The 11,391-nt window shown below is 30.4% G+C and overlaps 2 protein-coding genes across 2 annotated transcripts; one reads left to right on the top strand and one right to left on the bottom strand.

Annotated features, from left to right (window-relative positions):
- Positions 1-3,761: 3,761 nt before the first annotated feature.
- LOC123305335 lies at positions 3,762-4,629 on the top strand. The gene is made up of 2 exons (XM_044887022.1): positions 3,762-3,919; positions 3,988-4,629. Exons 1-2 carry the CDS (start codon positions 3,838-3,840, stop codon positions 4,263-4,265), a joined length of 360 nt encoding a protein of 119 aa, XP_044742957.1. The 5' UTR covers positions 3,762-3,837; the 3' UTR covers positions 4,266-4,629.
- A 497-nt stretch (positions 4,630-5,126) lies between these two features.
- On the bottom strand, positions 5,127-10,423 carry LOC123305334 (phenoloxidase-activating factor 1-like). The gene is made up of 5 exons (XM_044887021.1): positions 10,146-10,423; positions 7,250-7,793; positions 6,629-6,819; positions 6,463-6,561; positions 5,127-5,448 (listed from the first exon to the last, which is right to left on the bottom strand). The coding sequence occupies exons 1-5, from the start codon at positions 10,234-10,236 to the stop codon at positions 5,141-5,143; spliced, it is 1,233 nt and encodes a 410-aa protein (XP_044742956.1). The 5' UTR covers positions 10,237-10,423; the 3' UTR covers positions 5,127-5,140.
- Between the last annotated feature and the right edge of the window lie 968 nt (positions 10,424-11,391).

The following is an 11,391-nucleotide window of genomic DNA, read 5'->3' as shown; positions in this document are numbered from 1 at the left end:
CAGCCCGATGTCAAAAATTGTTAAATAAATAATGAATTGAAAAAAAGTACTTAAATATATACTTAAATATATATTAATAAAAAAATGCTAATTTTAATATGTTTTTTTTTTTCAATAAATTATTTATTAATTTTTATTATTGGTATTAACTTTTTGACTTTATTATTGGGCTAAAACAAAATACATGGAAAATGACACGACGTATAATGTATCATTTCATGCTTTAGTGGCTAATCTAATATTTCGACACTAAAACCGAGAACAAATCACCATTTTTCTAAATAACTCGCAAGAAAATTTTATTTAAATTAGGCCGCGACAAAACAAGTGCTGAGGACTTAAGATTATACATAAATGATTATATTGAGCTTGGGTGAGTATACAATAAAATACAGTTCCTGTTTAATTTATAATAGCTATTTGACTCCCTCGAATTCTGCAAAATAAAATATGAACTTCTTTATATTAATTATTCATAACAATTTTAGCTTTATTTAGCCTTGAACCATTATTAATAATTTATTCCAAGAAACTTGCACAAACAATTAAAAAACAATTACAACTCACATGGTTTTGCCCATATTATAATCATCTTGGTACTATGAACAAAACCATGCGAATTGTAATTGCTTTTTTAATTATTTGTGCGAGTATTTAGAATAAATTATTAATTAAGTTTAAAGGATAAATAGATTTAAACATGATATTATTAATAAATATAAAGTAGAGTAGTTTTTTTTTATTTTTGAGAAGTTTTAACCTCTCCATTTTTGTATACAAGGTAAAAATTTGTTAAGTATAGAGTTTGTTGAGTTAATTACAATAAAAAAAGCTTACAAATACAACGTGAGTCGTAAGCCCCACATAAAAAATTTGGACCTTTACTGCCAACAAATTTTTTTTTCAAATACATCTCAAACTATTCAAAATATAAAAAAATTTACCGACACTGACTCAAAAATGTCAAAGAAAAATTATGTAAAAGAAATTTTTTAATTTTGCACAGGATCCGGATAAAAGGCCATCGAAAAGCATTTGTTTCTGTGTAATAACGACTGCTAGGTTTTAGTTTTTTTAAAAAAACTTAAATGATATGCGATCATCGTTTTAAAACAACGGTTATTTTATTAACTTGCTACATCTCATGAGAAACCAATGTTTACAAAAACTGAAGACAATAAAATATTGAATTTTAATTTTCACAATGTTTTATTATTTGTGGTTCAATTGGAAAAGTTTATGATTCTGACTTTTGAATTTCGCCAAAAAAATTATTTGGAACTACTTATACAGGGCAGTGCAATTAGTAAGGTTAAAAAAACAAGCTGAATGTTGTAGTAATAAATTTATTAATAGAATAATTAAAATAAAAAATTTACGCAAAATATCAACAATTTTTTTCAAACCAATCAATTAATTTAAATTAGTTAACCACAACTTGCGAACTTCCTGGATATATATTGATAAAATAGCCAAATATCAAGCTTGACTTCTGAACTATGTGTTCTGTGTGACGGTATCACAATATTAAGCATAGATAAGGAATATTTATATTAAATATTATTTCTCTAGCCTGTTTTTCCCCGGGTACGCAATATCTCCCTTACTCCTTTATCATATTCCATGATTTGCCTTTATTACTGCGTGCTCCATAATGACGAAAAATAGACTCGCGATCCAAAAATGTTCCGTTTAGGAAAAAACAGGCTAGAAAAGTAATATGTAGATTGAATTTATTTCTAGCTTTATGCCCACCCACTTCGCTGAACATAAAAGTAAAGACTACCGCCTTATAGCCTCCATCTCTCTTACTCTCGCTTATCCTCCTTCAATAACACTAACTACAGTTACCACCAACAAGTAACAGGGGGTCGCCATTTAGTTGCAGTGTCTCAGAGCGTCTCTTCAGGCATAAATTCAACGTTACCTATTTGTCTTAATACAGATCATTCCATCACTAATTAACTGGGAACCGAAAAAGAAAAACAAAGTTTGGATTTCATGTTGGAGGACTATGACAAAAGCTGTAAATTGATAGTATGTTGTGATCTGTGTATATGTCCATGAAACGCGGCAACAGATTAAAATTAATTCTTTGAGAAAAGGTTAAGTGTTAGTGCGAAACTATGATGATTGCCACATAGCCCAGACATTGTAGGGTTTGGAAAATATAGGTAAATCTAGGCAAGTACCTACTGAAACACAAAAAATTGCACATTGCAATGTAGATAATTACAGAAAACTGCAGTTGTAGTAACTACAAAGCTACGGTAGAAACGAGGAGCAGGAGAAAACTAAACATCACTGCCCAGCCTTTAAAACAGAAGCTTGGTAATAGTAGAACACATGTGTTCGGTATTGTTTCATTATTTTCTCGTCAGTTATCATGCAATTTCTAACCAAACGATAAATAGTTTACGCATATTGACCAATAAAAATTATGTAGTACACGATTAAGACTCAAACTGAACACTCATGTTGAGAAACAAATAGTTCAATAATTTGCATGTTAATTATATCGCGCTGCTTACTGAATACTGTAATATAAGTTACGCACATTGTTAAGTCATATTTCCTCGAAAATATACTCATACGCATCGAAATAAAACTTTAATCGAATAAAAACTGCTTTTCAACATTTTTATGCCTTTGAACATCTCTGCAGGCTCTCCAAATTGAGCTAGAGGACTAAAAATCGGTATGCAGGTTGTATTAGAGTTAAGAATGTGTTTTCAACCGGGAACTTCTTATGCCTGGATGCTTTTTTTCTTTCAAAAAATTTTTTTTGGGTTTTTAATCTATGGGTGCACAGTCCGCGTCCCCCCAGATGTCCAAATGGATCTAGAGTATCGAAAATTATCATGTAAGTTGATTTACTTTCAAGAACATGCCTTTCCAGAATGTCATTTTTCAAGACTCCCAAGGATCTGTTTCAGTGTATTCACATTTTAAATAAAATTTACGATTAATAATGTGAGGTTCAATCAATATAAAAATGTATATATCTATATATTCTTTTTTTTCATCCGGTTCTTATCTTTAAATTAACCTCAAAAGAGATTTCAGTATCACTGGGTATTTCCAATAAAAATAAAATTATTCAGAAACTATTTCATACTATTTATTTTATTATGTCTAGGTGTCGCGCCGAAAAAAAACTACAATAAAAATAAAAAATATATATTTCAGAAAACTTTCCACCATCAGTGGTCGAGATTTTTAACATGAAACATTAACTTTAATTATTGGATTGAGTAGGTTCTGAAAATTTTAGAGCTATTTTAAGCACCTTGGGCATAATATTTTCATCCATGTTTTTTAACACATTAATTGCCCTTCATTGGCCTTAATTTTTCTTAGTCCATTGAAAGGTTAAACTTCTTTGGCCTTAGCATATAAAATTAGCATTCGGTTGTCAAAAGGGGGTTAGTGTTTCATGTTTATGGGCTCACAACCCTTATCCTGCAGGCACCGTCTTTTATAAAGAGGCGCGAATTGAGTTTTGAGTTTAAGTTAATTTGATTAATAGTTTAAAGGGATAAAAAAGAATTTTGAATAATTAGTGATATTTTTTTTACAATTTTTTCGTAACCGCATACTTTTCAGTCCCATTCTGTATATTTTAGTAAAGTCGATTAAGTTCCTAGGCCAAATTTATGTGTGATATACTGTATGTGACCTCAAAACAAAGTTTGGGATCAAGTGCGTTTGAAATTAGATAAGTTGTTTTTTTCTAAATAAATAACAACAATTCATTTAATTCTATACTAAAAGAGTTGACTGACATTCATACGTAAAGGATTCAATAAAATTTTAACCGGAAATAACAAATATATAATGTCCATCCGAACAAGATTTGATAAACATCTAACACTTGCAAAAATCATACGACCACAAATTTTGAAAAAACTTTCCCAAGGTAATATATGAATTAACCGCTAAAAAATCATAGCAATAAGTATAATTTTTATTAATTTAAAATCTTAGCTAATCATAATCGTGGAGCTATTATTGGTAGTCCACCAGGAGCCAATGTTGGTGTCCATGCAGAACGTCGAGTAGGCGAAAAAATAGCACCATTTCCAGAAGCTGTGCCGAAATTAGTAAATCCACATTTTCCACATCCATCACAAATGCCAAAGTATCAACAACATAGAAGGCCTACTCCATTTCCAACAGAACCAATTCAACCGGGTGCCAAAGAGTACCCTGCTACCATAACAGAAGGTAGAGGTGAACCATGGACAAGACAATGGCCACGATAAATTTTTTTGGCAGGATAATAATTTTAACGTATAATTATTATAAATTCGTTAAATGCATAATTTTAGTAAGTCTCACTCAGTTGAGCCTTTTGCGTATGAATGTCTCATATTGATAAGAATATCGGCCATTAATCAACATTACTAAAGCTATTAATTTGTAAATCCAAAATTTTTAGTTTACAATGCACAACCGAATTTGAAAAATACTTGAAAAATAATCATACATGGTTTTTCTTTATATGCGAGGTAAAAAATTGTGCTATTCAAAAAGATCCGAGTAATTTATTCGTTTCGCAAAATTCTGAAAATTAGACGTTCCTCTGAAACTTAACAAACTTTTACAAGTAATCACAATGGAAGAATACTTAATTGGATTCTATGATACTAAATTTATTTTAAATTCAATTTTTAATTTTTTTAGTGTAGAAACTTAGTAGTTATTTTTTATATTTTTTATTTTATTCTTTTTGCGTATTATATAAGCTAAAAATGAGAAAAAAATTTGTATCCAAGTTATTCGCTAATAAAATCCAAGTTAAATTTTAAAATTTAAATTATTTCCATTATTACTACTTGATCCAAAATGCGAAACACAGACCAATCGTAGATATTTGTCGAAGTACGAAGGGGTGATTGAAACTATTCACTTACAGTATAAAATCAATATCCTCGCGAAATTTCAAACTTCTATCATTAGTGATTTTTATACATATCCTCCCTGTCGAAGGTTTCTGATTTGAAATAATATAAAATAATAAAAATTAAAAAACAAAATCATCAAAATCGCAGCTTTTTTTTTGAGAACTTCCAAGAAATTCATTGATTCATTGAAGTGACAAGAAATAAAATAACAAACGCCAATACATTTAAAATTTTTATTCAATGTTATTAATAATCCAATCAAGAAATTCAGATACTTTGGTGTATATACCAGGCCATCCAGCTGTTCCACACTCCGTACCAAATGATACAATACCTTCTGCATACCATTTATCAGCGTCATTTTTCGATACACTCATTAATGGTCCGCCACTGTCACCTTTACATGAATCCTTAGCTTTTTCGCCACCAGCACATATTTGATTTGATCGCAAAGTTACTCTCGCCAATTTAAATTTTTTTCTACAATCGTCATTATTGACTAGTGGTAAGCGTAGTTTCAATTTTACTGGACTGTAAATATCTACAAATAAAAAATACATACACATTTGTTAAAAAAAAAAGAAATACTATATTTTTATTCCCTCTTAAAATGAACAGAAACATGTCTTTATTTTCAATTTTTTGATTCGAAATAAAATAATAAGAACCATAGCTTCATTCATAAATTTAGATGTGTCTTGCAAGGGTAGAGTCTGGGTGTTACGTACGTGCTTGTCCTGTAACAAAGCTACATACGTGAAATCCCGATCCCACCCCTGTAATTTTGAATAATTAATTCAGCCTTCGAGAAATGGAGATAAAAGAAATTTTTCATACGCAAGGCGTATAGAATATATTATTCTATACAATTATAGCAATTAGATATAATTTATAGCAATTTTCGAAAAAAACAATATAGTTACTGCGAAATATCACTTAAATTTAGTTCGCCAAACACTTTCCCCCCTGGTAGTGGTTTTCCACTTAGCAATAATTCTTAAAAGTTATCCGTGTCTATATACTCAACTTATGCAAAGTAATACACCTCATCTTCTCGGAAAGGTCATATTTTAATTCTTTGTGTATATCTCAATAGGAGTTTTAAAGGGTAATTCTAGTGTTTCCTACACTTCTCCATAAAACTGTAAGGTACATTGAAAAGCGTTTGTTTTAGGCTGTCTTAATGTAAGGTATTGCTTTGTTTTTTCTTGCTAAGGTAGGTCATTTTAATAGAAAAATGGAATGACAGTTCTTTATGTAGAATGCAGTCGTAAGTGTTATCAATCACAGAAGGTTCTAGGTGATACATTACGTAAGTAACTGATAAAAGAAAGAGGAAAATTTAAGTAAGAACTTTGTTTTTTATAAAAGGTGAAATTGTTAAAAAATTCATCCAAAAAGTTAATAAATTTGGTGGGAAGTTATCGCGTAAAAAGGGACGAAATACAAATTCCATCATCGTCTTATTATATTATCAAAGTGGTGATAAAATTTTCCCGTAATTATTTTCAAGTCAAATTCTATTTTTATCAAGTAATATGAAAAATTTTCTTACTTAATTCAGTTAATCCCCATCCAGCAACAAATAATTTATCTCCTGGTTGTACATAATCATTTTGGGTATCCAATGGCAAACAAATTGGTTTTATAAAATCTGTAAACATAATTATAAAATTTCAATTATTTTTAAAATTCCACGAAAAGAAATGCAAAAACCTTACATGAAAATTTAACATCACGCTCTAATCGAACTAACGCGATATCATTGAATTTTCCTCGAACACGGTCATCATAATTATCATGTGGAATAACTTTATCAACACGAACATTTACTGGTGGTTCGTTACAGCCACTATTTGGCACACAATCAACACCCGTGTCAGTATTATATTCGCCTAGTCTTACACTAAATCTGTAAAAGACAGAAATTAAAGAAAAAACAAGTGAAAACAAACAGTGACTGAGTTAATTGTTGAAATACCATGTACAGACAGTGTTGATTACTCTATCACATTACACATACGTATATACATGTCACACACATATAACTGGTATACCCATATAATACTACCATTTACGCATAATTTGCGCTCTCACGGGTTAACAGTGATGTTTACGAAAAAATGTTTCAAACAAAGTTGTTTATTTTTTATAAGGAACAATTTTTACATTTAAACTTTAGTTCTATCTCTAACGGCTTACAAAATGAGTCCTACGGACCCAAGGCCCAATTGACCTATGTTGCTCATTTACGAAAACGATCTCACTTTTTACGTCCGCAGCACGAAAGGGATTTATTGCAACTTCGGTTTTGAAAATATCGTAGTTGTTTAGCTACTTACAATTTTCCATTACTTCTAGTAATAGCACCTGTAACACAATGTGCGGCGGTAAGTACATAGCGTTTACTAATTAATGCACCACCACAAGAAAATCCAGTACTCTTTCCATTTTTTTCATATTCCAGCAATGCCATCCATGGAAATTCATCGAGATCTGTGGATTCCCCACCAAATATACGGGAAGTCGATGATTGTACCCCACATTCGCTACGAGATGGCAATAGCCTTAACTGTCTATTTCGATCTTTTTGACCGTTTTGATTATTGCCACTAAAAGAAGATTGACTACCAAATCGTTCACCTGTATTAAATGCATATCCTTCAGTAGAGGTAGTTCTAGATGTTGTGGCAAATTCACCAAGGGTTCCACAGCATACCAATGGAGATTCATTTACAACACCACATTGGGATTTTTGTAAAAATTCAACTGTGGCAGGTGATTTATTTCTAATGCTTAACTTGTTGTATAAAATTGGGCAGTCTTGAATTTTTATACATTCCCCATCTTCGTTGTTTGGTGTTTTACATTCTCGTTGTACGTATTCTAAAAAGAAAATCAATGGTTATTTGGTACCAAATTGCAATCGTTATTATGGTTTTAGATTAAAGATTGATTTACACTAAATTGTTTGTTACTAGATAAAAGGGCCGTTCTGTGTACATGAATTACCTAAAGCTTATATAGAGAAGAGTTCGTAAAAATAACAAATTCATGGTAGACTGATATTATTGGGTATTTGATCGCAGTTTTAAATTAGGGTCAACTTTTCTTAATAATGATAGGTTGGTGTTGTAAATACCAAATGGTCTTTATAAATATTTTATTTTACCCATTCGGTGGAATTATCCGTCAAAGTAGGAAAAAAAACCCTGTTAGAATTCTGAAATAAGCGATGGCAAGCGTGATTTGCTTGAATCTTCTTAACTTACAACACTACAGATCTAGAAAATCTGGCAGATATAGTCATCATTGGTGTAGTCTAGAAGCTTCTCTCGGTGTTCATTTCCCACTTTTCCCCCTTCAGCCATCATTAGCTGCAGCCCAAGAGCTTTCCTAGGTATTCATTTACCACTTTTCCTCTTCGAGCTACACGCATTTTGGCCAATTTCGAACAACAATTTTACAAGGTAAATTTTCCAAAACTAGCATTTATATTATTGCCCAATATTTACAAGAGCATGAAGCCATTGAGGGTAGAAAGTACAAACAAACAGATACGAGAGTTCGATTTCCTAAAAACATTGCCCAATCGTGTATTCAAACTTTCGCACGTACACACATACATATCAAATAATAATAAAAAGAACAAATTCTGTAAGTTTACCCAAAACAAATCAAAATTAAAAAACACTTCAATATCTATTTTGCGGTTAAGGTCAAATTGATAATTTTTTGTTATTATACGTAATAAGAATTAAATTTAAATTATTAAGGCATGTGTTTGTTATATTTTCTCCTTATTAAGGAAATAAATAGAGCATTGTAAATTAGCAGACTAAAGGATCATGTAACATGTTACAAAAGCGCTTCCATGTTCTCAATTTTGGTTCACATAAATTCAAGAAAATCCATAAGAAGTAAAAATATTATGGAAATTTATATTTAAATCATTAAAAGCTCAGAAAAAAAATTCATGGACTATTGAAACGGAAAATGAATATTTAATCAAAAAGATGAAATACTTCTTTCTATTAATTAAAATTTCTTTCTTTCTCAGATTCAGCACTTCAGCAAGTTATATTTTCCCTCATTTAACGTTTCTTACTCTTAAACGCTTTTTTTTTTGGTAATGGCATTGCATTTTGTCAAAAACATGAAATCTCCAACCAAAGTTGCTTAAAGATAAAATTTTGTAATATTAAAAGTGGGTTGGGGGGCGGAGAATATTAAGAATCTTCCCATAAGAAAGTAATAACTACACTCTAAACAAGTGAAAACAAACAATTGAGTTAATTGTTGAAATACCATGTATGGACAGTGTTGATTACTCTGTCACATTACACATGCATACATGTCACACACATACAACTGATTTACCCATATTAATACATACTATACAATTAGCGCATAATTTGTGCTCTCACGGGTAAACAGTGATGTTTACGAAAAAATGTTTCAAACAAAAGAGGTTTATTTTTTATAAGGATCATTTTTTATATTTAAACTTTTGTTTTATCTTTAACGGTTTACAAGATGGGTCCTAAGGACCCAAGACCCAATTGACCTATGTTGCTCATTTACGAACTCGACCTCACTTTTTACGACCTCAGCATGCTATAAAAATTTCATCTTGATATCTTATTTCGATTTTGAGTAATCGTGATGGACAATCGGAAATGGACTATTTAGGTGATTTTATCAACACCTATACCAAAATTTTGTTCATAGAATCAATAATTTTAAGCGTTACAAACTCGGGACTAAACTTAGTATACCTTGGTATCTTTCATATACTTGGTATAAAAAGTTATATAACCGAAAAAAATCACTATATATCTGCGTTGTTAAATCCTTTTTTAATCGAGCTACGATTTAACCAATTGAGATATCCTATTCACATGCATAAATATTTAAAAGTTCTTTGCTATATTAGGGTCACCCTTACCCTTGGATATCAGTCACGAGTAAATAATTATTATCAATTAAGGTTGTCAGAAATTAGTCCCTTATTTGTTTGTTTAGCAAGTAGTATACAATGTTTTGTTTTTTTTTTTCAACTTTTCGACTTAAGAGCTCATCTTGAAAACTAGTCTTATGTGATTCTATATATTTAAGTACCATTGAAAGTAACAATTAAATATTTATGATTTTCAAACGTAGATACAATGGAATTTCAATAACAGAACATAGAAGACTGTTTTTGAATAATAAATAACAATAGAATAAATTACTTACGTGAATTAATACTACAATAATTAAACACGCTAACTAAACTAATAATTAATAAGAAATTATTAAATATAAAAAAACTATTTCTACACGACATTTTAATTACTAATAATTTATTATACGATTATAGATAAATTTGTATGTCTTCATGAGTTTTGACCCTGATTTAATAAAATAATTATCAACAAAACTTATTCACACATATATACGTATAATTATTATTATTTTAGTATTAACTGATTAACTTTGACTTGTTGAGTACTAGTAGACTGCCTTGGTAATGCCAACAGAGTCTGTTATGAAGTTAGCAAGAGTATATAAAAGTTTACAAAATATTATTGTTAATTAATACATTTACAAAAATGTTTGTGAATGAGAATCTATTAATTCAAGATTGGGCTTTCCACATTTTTTTTAAAAATAAAATTTAAATTCGTTCTCTCTTTATTTAGTTTATTTTTATTTTATTATGGAAAGTTTGTTTGTTATTAATATTTAAGAATATAGTTTTTCTGTTTAATTCGCTTTAAGCGTTTTTGTATTTGAATATTGGAATATTGGTAAATCGGTATTTTCCCAAGAAAGTAATTACCTGTGTATCTTTACAACACACAGTTATGAAAATCTTAAACACAATTTTGCAATAACATTTTTAAAAATAAAGCCTATACAGAGTGTTTATATCCTCTAAGGCAGGCATGGGCGAGTTATTTTAATTATTGGGTGCTATAAACTTTATTGTATGTCTCTTTATGCAAGTCTACATTGCTCATAGAGGAGGAAGCGAGACGGGTATACCACACTTCTATCTGTCTCAGTTTCTCTAATAGTAATGAGATAAGTAGAAAAACAATGTTGTCTCTCTGTCTTACTCGTATTTTTGGTTGTCACTGGTTAGGGTATCACTGTCTTACTCGTATGTTAGTTACAGAAGTCTGAGTGTCTTCTATAAGCCACGTTTGCCCATGCCTGCTCTACGGTGTACTCTGATCATCTTTCAAAAACTTCGTAACAGGCTTCTTTTATAAGCTTATTTGACGCACTCCTGATTTTAACAACATAGAGTGAATTTATTGAACTGCACGAAAAACTGTAGTCGACTCCATGCGATTGCATGAAGTGGAGATACGAGGTACGATTGCTTGAAGTCGAATAAGCTCGCGTTACGATTGCAAGCAATCAAGTGACAAATATCTACTACTATTTAAGTTTTTTCTGTAAGCTTAATAACATTTTTAAGTTAATTGATTTG

Source organism: Chrysoperla carnea, chromosome 1 (genome assembly GCF_905475395.1).
Source record: "Chrysoperla carnea chromosome 1, inChrCarn1.1, whole genome shotgun sequence".
In the NCBI taxonomy this organism is placed as follows: Eukaryota; Metazoa; Arthropoda; class Insecta; order Neuroptera; family Chrysopidae; genus Chrysoperla; species Chrysoperla carnea.
The sequence above is the reverse complement of the archived record's forward strand: the minus strand, read 5'-3'. Positions and strand labels throughout refer to the sequence as shown.

Coding starts and splice junctions, on each gene's coding strand:
- LOC123305335 (XM_044887022.1), top strand. CDS start 3,838: ATGTCCATCCGAACAAGATTTGATAAACATCTAACACTTGCAAAAATC. Junction 3,920..3,987: donor TTTGAAAAAACTTTCCCAAG/GTAATATATGAA, acceptor TTAAAATCTTAG/CTAATCATAATCGTGGAGCT.
- LOC123305334 (XM_044887021.1), bottom strand. CDS start 10,236: ATGTCGTGTAGAAATAGTTTTTTTATATTTAATAATTTCTTATTAATT. Junction 7,794..10,145: donor TTATTGTAGTATTAATTCAC/GTAAGTAATTTA, acceptor TTTTCTTTTTAG/AATACGTACAACGAGAATGT. Junction 6,562..6,628: donor GCGTGATGTTAAATTTTCAT/GTAAGGTTTTTG, acceptor TTATGTTTACAG/ATTTTATAAAACCAATTTGT.